This window comes from Hetaerina americana, unplaced genomic scaffold (genome assembly GCF_022747635.1).
Source record: "Hetaerina americana unplaced genomic scaffold, ioHetAmer1.1.p SCAF_5, whole genome shotgun sequence".
In the NCBI taxonomy this organism is placed as follows: Eukaryota; Metazoa; Arthropoda; class Insecta; order Odonata; family Calopterygidae; genus Hetaerina; species Hetaerina americana.
Genome location: NW_027287095.1, coordinates 90,652,014 through 90,670,271, shown reverse-complemented (window position 1 = coordinate 90,670,271; position 18,258 = coordinate 90,652,014). Strand labels below are relative to the sequence as shown.

The 18,258-nt window shown below is 38.5% G+C and overlaps 1 protein-coding gene across 1 annotated transcript; it reads left to right on the top strand.

The window, feature by feature from the left end:
* Positions 1–17: 17 nt before the first annotated feature.
* On the top strand, positions 18–18,044 carry Pi4KIIalpha (phosphatidylinositol 4-kinase II alpha). The gene is made up of 8 exons (XM_071592850.1): positions 18–406; positions 513–631; positions 745–945; positions 4,827–4,958; positions 9,091–9,360; positions 10,608–10,835; positions 13,307–13,446; positions 15,040–18,044. The coding sequence occupies exons 1-8, from the start codon at positions 169–171 to the stop codon at positions 15,137–15,139; spliced, it is 1,428 nt and encodes a 475-aa protein (XP_071448951.1). The 5' UTR covers positions 18–168; the 3' UTR covers positions 15,140–18,044.
* The last annotated feature ends 214 nt before the right edge of the window (positions 18,045–18,258 follow it).

The window sequence follows — 18,258 nt, the reverse complement described above, 5'->3', positions numbered from 1 at the left end:
TTGTGATCGACTGTGACGTCATAACATGTGATAAGTGAGATCTGTGAATGCGATTGAAGTTGTGACAACTAAGTGGAAAACATTTATATTTGAATAGAATAATAAATATTTCGCTTGAATGAGTATAAGACTGGTATTTTCACTCCCGTAAATTGTTGTCACTTCTCCATGACTGCTGAGCAAACTAATTTCAAACCACCATTGAAAGGAGAAGACAAAACTCGCTCCAATTCGGTTGCATCCTTGTCGTCTTCTGGAGTATCAGACGAGGCCGCAATAATACCCGACGTTTCTTTTGCGCCTGTTTCTAACAACGGAGCCATCATTGATTCCTCAAGAAGCAATCGTGAAAACCAGCCATTGCTGGGAAGAATGGAATCGGATGTGACGTTTAACAACTTTCCTGGTAAGTGTAATGATTTTAATGAGTTGGAAGTTTCGTGTAATCATCGTGTCTTCAAGTGGTGACATTTATTGGGTATAATGTATTAAACGAAGATTACGTCTTTCAGATGATCCACAGTTCTCAGAATTAGTTAGGCAATCCGAATTAGCGATTGAACATGGAATTTATCCAGAAAGAATATCTCAGGGTTCAAGCGGAAGCTACTTTGTTAAGAACCTACAATGCGTGAGTTAAAATGAGTTATATAATTCGTACCTATTGTTGGTTTGTTTTTATAAGTTAGCCGCTGATGATTCATTGCTAAGAAGAATGAAAGAGCTGTTCTCTCCTAATTCCAGAAAATTATAGCCGTTTTCAAACCAAAGAATGAAGAACCGTATGGCCGGCTCAATCCGAAGTGGACAAAGTGGTTACATAAGCTGTGCTGTCCATGCTGCTTTGGGCGAGCGTGCCTCATTCCCAATCAAGGTTACCTTTCTGAAGCTGGAGCAAGTTTGGTGGACCAGAAATTAGGTCTTAATATAGTTCCCAAAACAAAGGTTATTGATTTTTTTATTCATATTTTTTTTTCATTAGTCAAAACTAAGGGCATTACATTTGATTTATTCCTCCAATCGCCTAAAGGCAGTGAAAATGGGAAATGTACAGCATTCATTGTTAAAATGTTTCTGCTTATGGACAAATGTATTAACCCGGTGATAATATTTACGATGAGTGATACATCTGGCTGGCAATGCTGTCAATAAAATAAACAAGTTCAGTTTTTAGTTCAGTAAATTGCGTGTTAAATCTTGTCACACATATACTAACACTTAATCCTTTTGTGCCTCCAGTTAATGCAGTTTTTGTTGTTTGTTATCTTCCTGGTATTTACTACTATATTGTAATAAATATCATAACATTTGGTATAAGTAGATGGTGGCCTTACATATTAATTTATTCAGTATTGATTTAATATTGACAATACATATGTCATGGCTGGTAAGAATTATGAATCATTAATAAAGTTAATCTAACCGCTCTTAACATATTGGTTTAGAACCAGGTAGTGACCCAGTAGATTAGGTGCACATTTTCGTAAGTTTTTCTGGTGTTTAATGGTAGTATTTAAATCGTTATAATAGCATTATAAAAACCAAAACATTTGCAAAAGTGCTATGTGCAAGGATGTGGCTCCTTTTCCCTCTTACAAACAGTTATGTAATAGGAGAAAGAAAAAAATCACATTATTATGCAGCTATAAAATCTAGTTCGTGTACTGATTTGTTATTCTGGAATATCCTCTTATAACGTTTTCATTAGGATCAAAAATTATGTGAATATCACGAAGCAGGTTTTCTGGTTAAGTTATGGAGAAACTTGTTTTAGATGTTGAAGGGCATATACCTGGTGTAGCCAAAGAACTGGACTCGGCCCTTTCAGATACGCCTCTTTTTTTGTTTTCTTGATTGGAATGTTAAATTACTTTAAAATCCCTTATTCGTCCTGCTGCCTTGGTTAAAAATATGTCTGGACCAAAGTTCTATCATCATCAAGATTTTGGTAATAATGCATCCATGTCCATTCCTTCTCCTAACTATCCCAAATTTCCATACACTCGAGTGCGTGCAATTTTTGACTCCCCATGGTGAAACTTCCCAAATTGTTCATACATGGTGAATGGTGATCACTGATGAGATTCTTCTTGTATTTGTTTGCATCAAAAAGAAAACTCCTATAGCCATAATAAGTTAGCACCACTCGCCCCACAATGAAAACAAAATTTTGTTGCGATGATTTGTGGGAAAAGAAGTTCTACGTCAGTGACCAACCAAAACCTCTCAACCAGAACACCCTTCTATGGTAGTTAGCGGAAATGTTACTTCCTCGCCAGTGAGCAATTACAGACCCAAACATTCAAACCCAATTGAGATCATTCAATTTGGGATACCCTTGATTATTGGCCAAGTGCCCACATATGATCCCAAGGGATCCTGAGTCCCATTCAAGGTGAACAGTGTTTACAGTCTGCAAAATTTTTAAATTTAGCAATATTTTTGTTTCTTATGCAGTTGTGGCAATTATATCCCCACCACATTTTCAATCTACACTTGACGTACGGAAACTATTTGCTAGTGTTTTAATTGTCATGACTCCAAAATGAGCAGTACTCATAAGTTCTACAATCTTAATTTTAAGGTTAAACATTATTGCATTATTCCTTCTCATTACACAATTACGCATGGTAGCTATTTAATGCCACCTTTATTCATTGAAGAAATTCTTTGTTCTAAAATTAGTGCAGTTAAAAAAAAGGTAACTACTGTTTTATCTCTAGAAGTTTTATTAGCCAGTTCTCCTCTTGCTCAATGTTAGAAGAGTTCTTCTTTCAATCCAAACAAGTTCCTCAAAATTTATGCCAGAAATTATTGGTGTATGAAATCTGCATAAATGATTAGCATTTGGTCCTGATCTCCCCTACTTTTTGTTTTTGAAACACCTGGTGTCAGGTGTTCTGTAGGCACCTACCTACTCCCACTACCTGCTACCCTCCTTAGTAGTTGAACTTTCATCTGTAAAAACAATGGGTCCCTGGCATGGGAGATATCCCTGCAAACCCTGAGTGTGTGTGTGTGTGAATGTGATGCACTATGACTGTTATTCCTCAACATTCCCTAGTGATCGAGTGACTGTCAGTTTGTTTCCTTATTTATCAATTTTGAATTGTTTGTGTGTGATTGAGGTACAATTGGGTCACTGTTTCTCAAGCACACCCAAGTGACCTAGTGTGTGTTCACTATCTTCTCCCTAAACTTGTCACTTGGTTTTTACTTCCCCCCCTTTAAACAAACTTTGTGCCAATCAAGTTTACAGTCTCGGCTATCTCCTTTTCATTGCTTCACGACCATAGGTACCTGTAATTCTTTTTCATTAGAATTAGTAAAATATTACGATTTGTTAATTACCTCTTGAAAAAAATCTTTGAAATCATTAAAATGCATGTTAGAAAATCCTCATCTATTAGGTTTATTTGGAAAATAAGGTCCTATATCTTATGAAAAATGACCATCACAGATATTTTCAAATAAGTTTTTTATTAAATCCTTGCATTTTTCTCTATCTGTCTGCAAAGTTTCCATTTTTGTTTAATATTTGTCATTACGTTCTACAAGCTTTTGTATGCTGAAGCCATAGAAGTCTACCGCTTGTGAGGATAAGCAGTCTTCGACTGTTTCTTTCACCTCGTCATCTATGACAAAGCACTTGCCGTCAAGAAACTCCTATAGGTAGTGGAACAAGTGAAAATCATTATAGAACCGTTGAATTTGTTTACCCTTGAGGAGAGTGGTGGCTGTTTAAGGTTGGGGGATTTTTCAAAAGTGAAAGTTTGTGGTCGAGAAAAAATAAAAACGGTGTAGTCTTGGTTATGACTTTTGAACCATTGGGTTTGTTTACCCTCGAGGCCAATCTTTCGGAAAGGGGAGGCATGGGCATAAAAGTAGTAATTACAAAGTGTTGTATTGGGATCTGCCAAGTTCCTTCGAATCCCAATTACCTCTAGAGGGTCCATTTTCATTCCTTCAGGGAGAATAGGTAGTATTTCCGGGACAAAATTGCTATTATGTTTACAATCTAAGGGGTGTTTTGCAAAGAGGGAATTGGAGTTTTGCTTTTTGTGACTACTAAGCAAAAAGTAAAACCCCTATTCTCTCTTCTTACAATGTGAATATTGAGATTGATGTGGTGATTTACTACACGTCATTGTGTGCCCTCAAGTTGCCCCACCAATACATGCTGCCGGTATCAAGGAGGATGTTTACCTCCCTCTGCTACCCCTCTAAAGAAATCGATTTCCTCTTTTGATTTAACAAATAGGCCACCCAGAGGGTGGGAAGAAATCAAATCCTGGAGATGGCAAATCTTTTTCCATAGTATCCCAATCCCTACTTGTGGTGCTCTGTGGGGAGCTTTTTGAGTGAATATGCCATCTGTCGTGTGGGACATTAAACTGTTTGATCCCTTGGTGTCTTTCAATAAGGGTAGGCCAATGCTGATGCCGAGTTTCTCTCCACCCTTCAGCCTTTCCCTTCCATCTATCCCTAATGCTGCAAATGACCTCAGTTGTCATTTCCCTCCCCTAAAAACTAGAACTACTATTTAAAAATGTTGTGCTAGGATTCACCTTGGGGTACGGAAATACCCTGGAGGTGTTCAATGACTTACTGAAGGTTGTGTTTATTGCCATCAAACCATGTGTATCAGAAATCATGTTCTTGGTTTCGCTGTTCTAAATATCATTTTGCCACTCTGTATTGAGATAGGAGTATTATTATACCAGCATCTATTTTTTTCTTAATGTGTGTGTATGTGTAATAAGGGGATTTTTCCGTGTGAATTGCATGTCTTTTTGTCATGATCAATGTATTCTCCTATTTTGTAGGTTGTAAAATTGGTGAGTAAAACCTTCAACTACCCATGGCTTGAGAGGCAGAAGTCAAAAGTGAAGCAGGCGGTGATGGATGACTTCCCCACTTGGGGCAGGCATTTCAATAGGATTGGTTTACGCCCAAAGGTAATGAATGAATGAATGAAAGGGTGGACAATCATTGGTTATTGAATTTTCACTTGCGGTGCTGACTGAGGGACATCAAGTAATTTGTTGTCCTCATTTTTAATCATTCGTCTGCTGATCATAATGGTACTCGGTCATTTGTCTTTATCCTTCTCGTTGGTGTTCCAGAGAGGGAGTTAACAGATTAGGTTCATTGCTCATTGAAAGTAACATGGGCACATAGGCTCTGTGTTGTCATTCCGTTTGAAGTTATCTGATGCTAGAAGAAGTTGGCCAGATATCTTGAAACATTATTTCTGATTTTTAAAATTTTTCCTTTACAATTATTTTAGTGCATTGATGAAACAAATATCAGGGAAAGCTTTAATTTTTTATGAAAGTGGATAAAGTCGTGGGCTTAAGTTCTGTGGGAGTATTAGGAGAGTCGTAGGTGGTTTCTTGCCAAGCAGGTGAGGAGGTGCTTAGAAGATAACACTGTATCAGAATTGCAAAATACGAGGGCTGTCCAGAAAGTACAGGGTTCGTCCGGAAAATAAGTGCACTGAGCTCAGGAAAAAAAATTTATTACACTTTTACATATCTTAAGCTAATATTCCTCAAAATAGGACCCTTGTGAGTCGATACACTTGTTCCAGCGGCGTTCCCATTCCTGGAACGCTCCCGCGAAGGCATCATCGGGAACCTCTCGAAGACACGTCGTCACGGCCTCTTTGACGGCGTCCAAAGTCCCGTATCGCGTTCCTTTCAAACTCCTCTTTATCTTCGGGAACAGAAAGAAGTCCGGTGGTGCCAAGTCCGGGCTGTAGGGCAGGTGCGGCAGCGTTGCCACGCCGTGCTTGGCCAAGAAGTCCGACACGACAAGCGCGGTGTGAGACGGCGCATTGTCGTGATGCAGCCGCCAGATGTTTTTGATCGCTGGCCGGACGCGGGCAACTCGTTTTCGAAGCCTGTCGAGCACTTGGACGTAAAATGCAGCATTTACAGTTTGTCGTTCAGGTACAAATTCGTAGTGGACGACTCCCCTTTTGTCAAAAAAGACAATCAAATCAGTACACTTATTTTCCGGACGAACGCTGTAACCTCCATTTGCGTGTGGCGAGCGATGTAGCTGAAGGAGCCAAATGCTTGCTGTATTGAAATGCACACTCACACGAGGGCAGTACTCCTCAAGCTGCAGTGTTCGGATGACTGCTATGCTTGGCATTTGCTTTCAGTAGCAAGTCAATATTGACAATACCATTGGAAATCCTGCCAAATATATAATCCATTGAGTGATAAGTCTTTTACTGGCAATAAGCTTCAAAGATGCTGGCATCCATCGGAAAATTTGTGCTGTGCACCGAACTAAGTGATGAGTGACAGTGTTGTGCGTCAGTGTTAGTTTTAGAGTGACTGGACTAATGTCCATGACGTCTAAGAACTGGCCATCCATCAGTTCATTTATTCATAAGGCTAAACCAACCACTGTGGTCCTCATTGTGAACATTGGTGCTGTAGCCATTTTTAAACTGAATGCACACCACTGTCTCACTCCGCCTTCACTCATTGCATCTCCGTACATTTCACACAGTTGGCCAAGAGTTTCGAGTTGCCTGTGGTTTTTTGCCAGTAAAAACTTCAAATCACAGATGGCACTTCACAACTCTCGGGATTTTCTATGGTAGCGCATATTTTAACAGTTGGCATTGTGAGCAAAGTAGAAGAACCACAGTCTGCACACGCTAACGCAGCAGGATGCGCACTGAGTGAGGGGATGTTTAGACACCAAAGGTGGTGGTGGAGCGGGCTCTACCCACGGCTACGTTAGGCTAAAATTCAAGTTACTATCTGGACAACTATCTTATTCAAATTTGGTAGAGCAGTGGAATGCTTATGTATTTCATTTCTAAGCTTGTGCTAAACACTTTGCTTGAAGAAGAAAGGTTGAAATATTTATGCACTTAATCATAAAAAAAATTGGAATTTCCAGTGTCTAAGATTTCAAATTTGTGTTATTTGGTACAGTGGCTTATTTACAATGAAGTTTGGGATGTCTGTTCGAAGCTTAGATGCCCTTAACTCCCATTTTTCCATGCCAATGACTGGCCAAGGGTGCATGAATAATCGAGAAACATGGTTGGTCAGGTGATTAGGGTTCCATTCCTTGTGTTAACTACAGCTATCAACCCAAAGGTTGGTTTGATCGAATCGTACCCTCAACACTTTAATTAATGATCCATATGGTCACGGCAAGCATCGTAGGAAATGATTTGCATTATTCTTCTTACTACCGATTCATGCTTTATATTTCAGTTTATTAATTATTGGTTTTTAATTTGCCTTTTTGATGATTTACAAAGTTATAGTTTTTCGTTCTATAAGTCAAACGTATTTATCATTATGCTTGATTTTTTTATCATATGTTTTCAAAGATATCATGTTGCAAGAGAGGAAGAAGTTTGCAGAATTGAAGAAGGGCTTATTGCAGTGTTGAATGTCAGGGTTTATGTCGAAGTAGATGCTTTGAAATGTAGCAATGGTTTGTAGCTTACTTCAAAAGGCAGACGTTAATAAATATTCAGTCAACTTGGAAATGCCGTCATTTAAAGGTGCTGCCGAGGCCATCAAATATGCTGTCTCCATTTGTATGAACTACTTAGGGATTCAAGTTTTAAGGACAACATTGTTAATGTTGATAGCTAATATCCTGCTGGGATGTTTTAATTACCACCATGGCTTAATGGAATGATAATGGTCCTTGATAGAGGTTTCTACATCTATAAATACCTCGCAAGACACCGCGGAGGGCGCTACGTCACCACTCGTAAAATAGAATAAAACCACATGCCCAACCAAATCATGTCACCTCTGCACAAATAATAGTTTGATCATGCCCTCAATAAATTTTAATGACACAAAAGAAACTACTGACATGCAACAATATTCAATAACAGGATTCGTATATTTAAATCATGCGGTAGAACTATAAAAAGACAGGTCTATTTAGTTTCAAAATAATACTAAGGAAAGGCTGTGCAGGTTATCAACGTAAATAGTTTGGAGCGTCCAGGTTGGTCGCCACGGCGTTGTGTCGTGTTCTTTCCTTTTCTAACCTTCGTCAGCACCAGTTGCCATGTGTTGCTGAGGGAATAGTCGGAGTCTCTGTTGAAATTACCTCTCGCCATTCTCATTTCAATTGCTTCTTTAATTATTTGATCCCAGTAACCACCGGCCACCTTGTTCATGATAACTTTTCACAAACCTAGCTGCTCTACTTTGGACTAGCTTTAATTTTGGCAGGATTATAGAGGTATTGTTTTGTATCTTAATACCATTCCTATAAATTACATAATTAATTCTTAGAATGTCTAAGAGGTGCTAGAAGTAAATGCTAAGAATGCTTGTATGGGTGTAGCAACTCTAATATTTTTAAATTTTGTTCAATGGTGACACAGCATATATAAGTACAGTAAAGCCTTGATTATCCGTGTACGGATTATCTGTTTTGTGGAGTATTCATGTTGTTTTATCTTCATCCCTGCTCCTCGTAATTTGGATAAAACTACATTAGTAAAAATAATTAAATGCTTTTTTGATATATAATTTTCAAAAAGACTAGTTTTAAATCCATTGGCTCTCCTAAAAGTTTTTAATGTCACATAATCAAAAGTGGTCATTCCAAAGGAACTGCGGGAGATGCCGCAACAGTAACTTTTGACTGCATTTCAAAGCAACAATTTCAGAGTGTTAAAACCTTTACCGGCCAAGGTGAATGATTTTTACACTCTGAAATTGTTGCAGTCGTCTTTAGTGTTCGATGTTTTAATTTAAACATTTTTGTTCTCTCCATTCTTTCTCATTATCATTTCCCTCATGGAGAAACTATTTTTATTTTTCTTTTAAATGGTGTCATGCCTCTTATGTCTTTGTATTTCAGCAGTAATTTATTGTACAGGTTTAGTCCCATTGACTTAGATCCTTGGCTTGCAGCGTTGGTTCGATTATATTTGATATTCAGGTTTGATTGGGTTCTGGAATGGTGGCTGTTCTAGATCTTGAAAGAATGAACGGGCAGATGAAGTTGGAGATGATGATAGTGGTGAGCATATCCAGCCATCTGATTTTGATTTTACATTTGAATGTTTGCCCCCAGGTTGGATCCTTCCAGTTTTTTGTGGACAACCACAAAGATGCCAATTATTGGATACGAGTCTTTGAAACGGAGCCTCCACCTAAAGAAGTTCAGCACCAGTTTCGTCTGCAGTTTGAAAGACTTGTTGTTCTCGATTATATAATTCGGAACACCGATAGAGGGAATGATAACTGGTTGATTCGATATGATCCTCCAAGTATAGTTAGCTCAGCTTCTTCCTCTGGTGACCGAGACACAGGGATGGAAGAAATGGAAGATGTAGAATCAAAGGTGTGTACTTTGCAGTAGCTAATTATTCTACTATAGAGATACACTGTTATGATAAATGGTGCTTTGTGTTTACGTTATGTCTGTTATGAATATTTCATCATCATCATCATGCGCTGCCATATTGTATTCCAGTGTCAAAAAAATCATTAAGTTCAGATAAAGAAGGAGGGATTGTCTTCAGTGGTGAAGATTAAGATCCTGAAAAAAAATTATCACTCTTTGTTCTAATTGTTGTTTGCCGTATTTAACGAGCAAATTGGATTGAAATTTATGCATCATATAAAAATACAAAAAATTTTCAAAATATACAGCATATCTTGGTAGTTTTGTGTTCCAAGGAGCCTGTAGCTCATAGAAGAAAAGGGTATATAAGTTGAAATATCAAATAGATCACTGCAATGATTTGTGAGAAGAAGCTTAAAATAAAATTGTACAATTGTGCTTATTCAAAGTAATAACAGAAAGAGACACAAGTAAACATGCTTGTGCGAACACAGCATGAATAATAATAAAAATAGAAAAAGAAAATGATGGTAATAACTGAGTTATGTAATAATCATTTGAGGGCACAGTTTAGGACAATCACGCAGGCTTTATTTATTTTTTTTTGAAAAATTCTAAGAAAGTAAATGCATTTAATGTTGTAAGGCAGAGTGACAGTCTTCATTGTAGCTGATGTTCTGTCAATATTTAAGTTTTATGCTTGTTGTTTATTGGTGCATTATTGTATTGCTCTTGGGTCGCTGCTCCACTCTCCTCCCCTCTGATTGGCTCCTTCCTTCCAACCTCCCACCCCATCTCTTTCTCACAAAAATAATCTGGAGTGGGTGTAATGTTACAAAAACTGGTAATGTTACCTTCCATGTGCAATCTTAGTTGGTGAAAATTTGCATCCCAGAGCATTTGGGATCGTAGATTTTTGCAGCGTTCAGATGAAAGACTCTCCATTCTTGGGATGTCACCGCGTGGGTTGTTTTTCTGACAACAGTTTTGCCTGAGTTTCAACTTCGACCTGAAGACGCTCGTTGAAACACGGGCGAAACTGTTTTCAGGAAAACAACCTACACGGTGACATCCCGAGAATGGAGAGTCTTTAATGTGATGTTTATTGTGCTCCATAGCATTAGAGTAGTTTTGTGAATGAATATTTCCAGTTATCGGGTTCATAACATTTGAGGTTTATCGTAGTAAACATCTTCAGGTGGCATTCCTTTTTGCTGACATCACTATTGTCTTCCCAATTGCAGGATTGGAATGTTGTGGCATACCCCGAGATAAGGGTGGCTGCAATTGACAATGGCCTCGCTTTCCCCTTCAAGCACCCAGACTCCTGGCGCGCATATCCATACCACTGGGCCTGGCTTCCGCAGGCAAAGGAGCCGTTCTCAACAGAAACTAGGGATCTCGTGCTGCCTTTGATTTCAGACATGGACTTTGTCCAGGACCTCTGCGATGATCTCTACCATCTCTTTAAGGTACTGAAGGTGATGTTGCCATTGTCTGCCATGCCCTCAATCAAAGGTCACTCGAGTGAGTGTCATCGTCCCGAGTTGAGCCGAATACCAATTTAAACAAACTTAAAGCATGCAAATAATGTTTTATTTCAATGGATTGGTGTGTAATATCTCAGGTTTGCTATAATTGTACAAATATTTGCAACTCTACTAAAGGCATGTTGAAAACTTTAATGTTTAGGGTGTCTTGAAGCTTAAGAATATGCACTGGTTATTAAAATGAAATATCTATTAATGACTTTAGTGGCCTCCAGAAGTGTTGCAGTATGGTGTGCAAGCGATTCATTTCCAAAAAGACTCTGGATGTTCTGAGCGTGCTAACTGGTAAAGCATGCAATTTAAGGGTGGACTACCGTCGATGACAAGTTGCAATCAGAGTGACATAAGTTGAAGTTTCTTTCGATTGAAATATGCTCTGAGGCAGCATGTTTCTCCATGGTTGATGTACCAACACGTGACTTTTCACTAGCAACATGGAACACTTGTACTCGTGCTATTTTGATAATGCAACCAACAAAATTTGTAGACTAACAAATTTCACCTCAAATGTGCATGTTGATGTGACTTCATGGTAAATTAAAACAGGACATTCATTTGTTCCTAATTATTCTGTCTTAACTACATACTGCCACCGTTTTTTTACGACTGTCGACTTCCATATAATATGATTTGCGGGATTTTAAAGTTTTTGTTTGTGGAAATGTATTTTTACCTTTGTTTTTCATTAATTTTGTCTCTGGGGGTCATCTTTTAACTCACCACCAGTCGAAGGCCATCATACTGTGACTTAAGTTCTCCTTGGGAATGGAAGTGACGTATTTATCTTCGATTCAATTAAATATTATAAGCTCCTTCTCCCTAAAAGAATCAATCACACTAAGGACTTCAACATTTTGTAATCATCTAAAATTGTAACTTCTGTCATTGATTTCAAACTTACTTTAATGAGATTTAATAATGTGCACAGACCTATGAATGTTGTAAATATTAATCAAGAGTTGCCTCGAGTCTTGTGATAGGCATTGCATGGTGGAAAATGAGCATTTTACAATGGTAAACGTAGGAAACTAAGCTCTTCCAGTGCTGAGCTCTGAAACCTAGTGGTGTTTATGATTGACAATTTTAAAATCACTTTGCGTGTTATGGTCATTTGTCTGATTATATGATGGTGGTCTGAAAAGTTCTCGGCTTTGCCCATAGATGACATTAGTGCTAGCATGATTTTTTTCATCAGGTTGGCACGAGTGTGAGTAAACGCAGTGTGAAATTGCAAGTCATTCCATCCAGCAGTTTGCCATAGGCAATTATTTGAATCAGTTGCAGTGCATGGGTTGTTAGAAATGGAAAACATGGTGTTTCATGAAGTGATACAATTCTTCGTAAAAGAAGGCTTAATGGCGAACAAAATCAATTCAAGGATCTTAAATGTGTTTGGGGCTCTTCTCCTTCAACTCCCACCAAATGATGCAATGGGCAGCCAAGTTTAATGAGGTATGATATTGGATGAGAGGTGTGCGAGGAATGGTGAATACTAACGGTAGAGATGTGGTAAGAACGTGTCGGTTACATTTTGCATGAGGAATTGCACGTGACAAAGGTTTGCACAAGATGGGTGCTCACTGTGGAACAAAAACTCATTTGAACGACCCTTTTTATGAAACATTGCTTGGTGCCCTTTACAGAAAACAAGAGTGATATTCTCCATCGATATGTGACAATGGATGGAACATGGATACACCATCACACAACCAGAATCGTAACAACGATCCATGAAGTGGGCAAGAGAAGAGTCAGTTTTCTACAGCTCCGAAGAAGGCAAAGATGGTACCTATGGGTGGGAAAAGCCATGGCGTTGGTTTTCTGGGATGTTAAAGGAATTCTGTTGGTCGACTATATTGGCAAAGGTTAAACAATTACTGGGGAGGACTATTCTAAGCTTCAAATAAATGCAAAAATTCATGACATCAGACCCAGTTTGCTGGGGAAATTAACTGTTTTCCATGAGGACAATGCACCTGCCCAAAAAAGTGTCTTGGTGATGGGAGAATTGATGGACTGGCAGTATTATAAAGTGCTGGAACATTCCCCCCATTCCCTAGATTTGTCTCCCTTGCACCGCTTCCAAAAACTGAAAAATATTCCTAGGTGGTCTACTTTCTCAATTCAATCAAATAAGCGATTGCAACTATAAACAAGTACCATGCAGCACTTCCAGGAAAACACTACAGACAGAGGATAATGGCACTGGAGCACCGCTGGATTAAATGTATCAATATCAAAGTCAGTTATGTTGAAACATGAAAGTTCTTTGAAAATATGAATTTTCATTTTCATCATCTTTCCGAGAACTTCTCAGATCACCCTTTTATTACATTACCACAAAAGGCACTGGATCATGCTCACATTTTTCTATTTTTCATTTCTGTCTGCAGCAAGATAAAGGATTCGACAGGCACCTGTTTGAGAGGCAAATGAGTGTCATGAGAGGTCAAATACTGAACCTTACCCAGGCCCTTAAAGATGGTCGCAGCCCGGTTCAATTGGTGCAGATGCCAGCAGTTATTGTGGAAAGGTGAGGACAAATTCTATTTTGTGTACAAATAATTTTTTGCTGTGATGGCAGCTTTCAGAAAGTCAGAAGTCAAGTCATTAATATTACCCTCTGTTTCAATATTTGAAAGTACACAAGTGCTTGAGAATGTGTTGCCAATATTGATCTCGTCAGCTCTCTGCCTCTTTGTTAGTTCCTACCTGTTTGTGTATTCGCAGTGGCCTTTTGGCACTAAGGCTACTATCCAAGGGAAGAAAAGCCACATGGATATTATTAAATGAAAGCATATTTGGTATTATTTCAGCGCATTATTATTTTTCCCAAACATGGTCATAATGTCTCAAAGAATGGCAAAATAACAATCAGCATAAGTTATTACTCAGCTTTTTAGTGTTTTAATTCTCTTTTTGGGAACTGTGCTTGCAGGTTTTGAGTGAAATCAAACTCAACCGTAGCATATAGATATCTATGCTAGCTACTAGATATCATAGCTGCCTACATAGATAGCTCTCTATGGGCTGATGTGTTGGTATTTTTAAGCCTTATATGGTGGTTAAAAACTTTCTGTTCCAATTGTTACTCCTACCAAATATCCGTAGCATGCATGTCATCCTGTAGATAACCCCCAAATTCCATGCATCCTAATGTGATTCAACTATTGATATAAGTGTACATGATTCACAGGAAATGCCTTACAGAATGAAATCTCTAAAATTTACTGTTCATCATTTCTTTTTGCCGTTTTTCGTTTGTGTAGTTCATGCTCGGTATATTTTTAGAGCTAAATTATTGAGTATTCCATGTGGCAATAAGAATGTCCAAACTGTTCATTAGTATATGCTTCAAAAGTATCTCACCATTCCAGCTAGAAAAGTTCATCTTAATTTGGAGATGTACTTGGTTTTTATAAAAAGTATCGGGAAAATTATGGAAGCTCCCTGGTAGGTGGCTTCTGGAAGGTCCTTGAGTGTTCAAGCATGTAAGCTTCATTGACAAACCCATGGTGGTGTCCTTTGAGGGAATGAGAAATCTCAGCCCTCTGATGCCAAGTTAGGGGGATGCAAAGACTGTAAGGGGATTGGGGAATTGCCGTGATGCCATTGCAGGAGGTCTTTGCAAGCAGACCGTCATGGCTCTGCTCTTGGTCGTCCATCCACAGACATTTGGGAGGACAAGTTTGGCGCAGGTCTTTTTTATCGCCAAATTTATGGTGATAATGGTCTGCACTGTCACACTCTTATCAATACCAATGTACGATCTGTGGTCATGCGCTCATTTAACCAACGGACTGAATTCAGCACTCACACAACACACGTCAGGAAAAAATTGCTGCCGATACTTTTTGTACAAACCTTGTACCTATAGCAGGGAAATTATCGATGATGATTACGGTTCTCTCGCTAGTTGTTTTTAAACGTATCTATTAATCAAGTGTCCACAAATGGATATCCGTCCTTTTTTTTCAAAATAGGTAATTGGTTTTATCCATGTAGCAAGATCAACTCTCTTTGGAAGGTTTGACTCTGGGTGGACTCATTGGCTCTTATATCCATACTTATGTACATTGTATTTCTTTTCCTGAAATGACCTTTTTATTTCATCCTCTGTCCACAGGTCAAAGGGCCATGTGGGGACCACATCCCGCTTCCGTTCCTTCAGTGACACATTCACCCAGCGTTTCCAAAACAAAAGCCCCATATTCTCCTGGTGTTGATGCGGAGGGAGGTGCTCCTCCCACCCCTCATCCTTTCCCTCCCTCACCTCTCATTCCTCAAGTGTACCCCTCCTTGCCCCACCTCCTCCCCCTCCCTCACCTCTCATTCCTCAAGTGTACCCCTCCTTGCCCCACCTCCTCCCCCTCCCTCACCTCTCATTCCTCCAGTGTTCCCCTCCTTGCCCCACCTCCTCCCCCCACCCCCCCTGGCGACCGACCCTTCTCTGGAGAGGGACTGACTACTGTGATTGGACCAACCGATTCGCTGCCAAACAGGTGCAGTCATCCACTGATGAATGACAAAGCACTCATCTCGACTACTTCCTCCTTCCCCAATGGTTACGCAAAGAAGTCAGCGCAACACTGTGGCAAAGATTTTTACTTGTTAGAGCTGTGAGATTTGTTTGGTGTGGTTTGCTCCACAACCCAAAAATTTGTGTAGGAAGTGTAGTTGACTGACCATACTTATTTTCCCAGTTCACGATGTGGATGGGCATTTGTTGAGACAAAAGACACCGCATTTCACATATTGCGTGTGAAACGTACCCACATGTTTCTCTTGGAGAGCATGTAAATTTTTGAAAACGTTGTTGATGCATCGGAGTCAAATAGGTTACTGAAAAATCAGTGAGGGAAAGAAAATTTCCATGGTTTATGTATGCAATGCTTTGATGAGATTGGTCGAGGTGTGATGATGAAAGTTTACAGCCAATGCTGTCGTGAATGGATGTTTTGCCAGTTTTTGAAGAGCCATGATAAGTTTTTCACTGTGATTGATTGATAATTTTTACCCCTCATTGGTATGTGTAATTTGGTAAATCATTTTATTTTGAATGCTTGCCCTAATTCTGCTTAATATGTGAACCATGTGGTCATTTACTGTATTTGGGTGAGACTGCTTTTTAAGTGAGTGTCTGTGGGAATGCCTTATATCATAATAGAAATAGACCAGGTATGCCTTCATTTGTAATCATCCTGAAGTTCAAGGCAGTGTTTATTGTGAGTAATTTGTATATATAAAAGGAAATGTTGCAATTGTTTTCATGAGTGTATTGCAATCACGCAGCAGCTTTTTTGCTTTAACACCCCTCTCTCTCTCTCTCTCTCTATGTCTCTAATATTCTGAGAGGGAAATACACCAATATGATCTAATGTAGTTTTATGTACACTCCTTGCGCTGTGCTGCTTTGGTTTTGCTCAGTCCTCTTATTTATTTATTTCTATACGTGTATATGGGAACTGACTTATTGGGTGAATATAACTTCAGATCGTTATATGTATATATTACAAATCTGGGAGAAACGTTTTCATTAATACCTGTGGGTAATATTTTTACAGGTCAAATGTGAAAACAAGCAGTCTTAGCTCTTGATATTTTTATTGCAATCTTTAAAAAAAACATTTCATTCTTCCAAGGAAAGGGTATGAATCCACGATTCATTCCCCTTTTTAAGTATATGAATGTGATTTGAAATATGAAATCCACAAAGACACTTTTATCCCATGAGTATTAGAGTGGCTGCTGCTCTTCCTGGAGCATGTCATTGCCTCAAGTCTTTTATTGGCTTTGGTCTTCTGTGATGGGTTGTGCCAATTGGTGCTGGCCATGTCGTTCCGGTAATTGTAAGTTTGAGGGGGAGATCCTAGTTAGGCGTCATTCGAGTTGATGGACTGTTGGGCAAAATCCACTCCCTCCTGTTTATAGGGAGAGTGCTCTTGGGAATGCCTCACTGCTGTGCTTGGAGGTGAAGTTCATTTTGTCCTTTGGGGGGAAGCTCCTCTCAATACTCTCACGATGTCTATAAGGCAAAGGGAACTTCTGAAAGCATCAAGTTTAATTCACCTTGGTCATACTAATGTAAGAATTTCACTTGAGCTATGAATCGTCATTAAGGTGCTTTGTTCAAAGTTAAGTTTCAACAAGAACGTTTTTGACCTAATCTAGTTTCCAATGTGATTGTCGGTTGAGTTGTGGATTCACGGTGGAGAAATAATTGCTTGGGATTTCATAACAAATTTACTTTGGTTGGAACATTTAAAAATAATCATTATCATATCATCACCTTTTTTTTAAATCTCTCTGCATTAGATGCCGAAAACATTTTATTGCTATCTTGTTCAGTTTTCACCCCGGCCATTGCTGAATAGTGAATTGTGTTCAATTTTGTAGGAAAAGAAAAAACGGCAAATTTTCATTTGAATTGTGATAGGAATTTAAAGTTTTATGGGGAGGAACTTTGAACAAAGGAATAACCGGATATTTGTACAATTGTCTTGGTCATAGGAATGATAAGTCTCAGCTCTGAAAATCCTTGAAAAACCTGTAAAATATTTAAAATTATGATACTTATTTCCAATTGCTTATGACATATACATTTCTCAGCCTCTCATTTATGGCCTTGCTGAGACCAAGTCATTTCATCACATGTGCCATTATTTATTGGTTAAAATGACTAAAAGCATTAGAGATAAACTTTCCTATGCCTTGCTAGTCAAAGAATTATGTTTAGCTTAAATTTTTCAGCGTGGCCTAATTGTTTTCCATCATGTTGTGTTTGTGGTTTCCTCAGACATTTTGTTACTTTTTGTGATAGGTGTCCTATGTTTTTGCTTAGTTTTCCTCCGTGAGCTAAAATGATTATGCATTTTTGAAGTGTGGTATGTGCTCAGGCAGTCAACATAATGTATGAAGGTGATATGATCTGATTTCATCAAGTGACTTCTAATGCCGAAAATCATAATTTTTGTATTATATTACTTTAGAGTTATAACAAATTCTAAGACTTGATGCTTATGCTTGTGAGATATGTATATTGTATTGCACTTATGAATAATGAGTATTCAACCATTTTTCATTGTTCAACAAAATGCAAAATTTGTAAATAAGAGGATAAATATGATGTTATTTTTGTCGTTTTTATTTCCAACTGGTCCTCGAAATCAATATATGCTTGTGTTAAGCTTCTTTTTAATAGTGAGCCATAAAAGTCTGGTGTGGATGCTAATCATTTTTTAAAAAATGCTCTAAAACATTTAACTAAGATGTGAATTTGTAACTATCCTAATACAGTTTGCTTAACTTACACAATGTGTAAAATAAATATTTAAGTTTTGTATAA

Bases quoted from the DNA above. Each gene is read 5' to 3' on its own strand.
- Pi4KIIalpha (XM_071592850.1), top strand. From the start codon at position 169: ATGACTGCTGAGCAAACTAATTTCAAACCACCATTGAAAGGAGAAGAC. The intron at 407-512 runs GTAAGTGTAATG...TACGTCTTTCAG, and splicing joins GACGTTTAACAACTTTCCTG to ATGATCCACAGTTCTCAGAA. The intron at 946-4,826 runs GTTATTGATTTT...CCTATTTTGTAG, and splicing joins ATATAGTTCCCAAAACAAAG to GTTGTAAAATTGGTGAGTAA.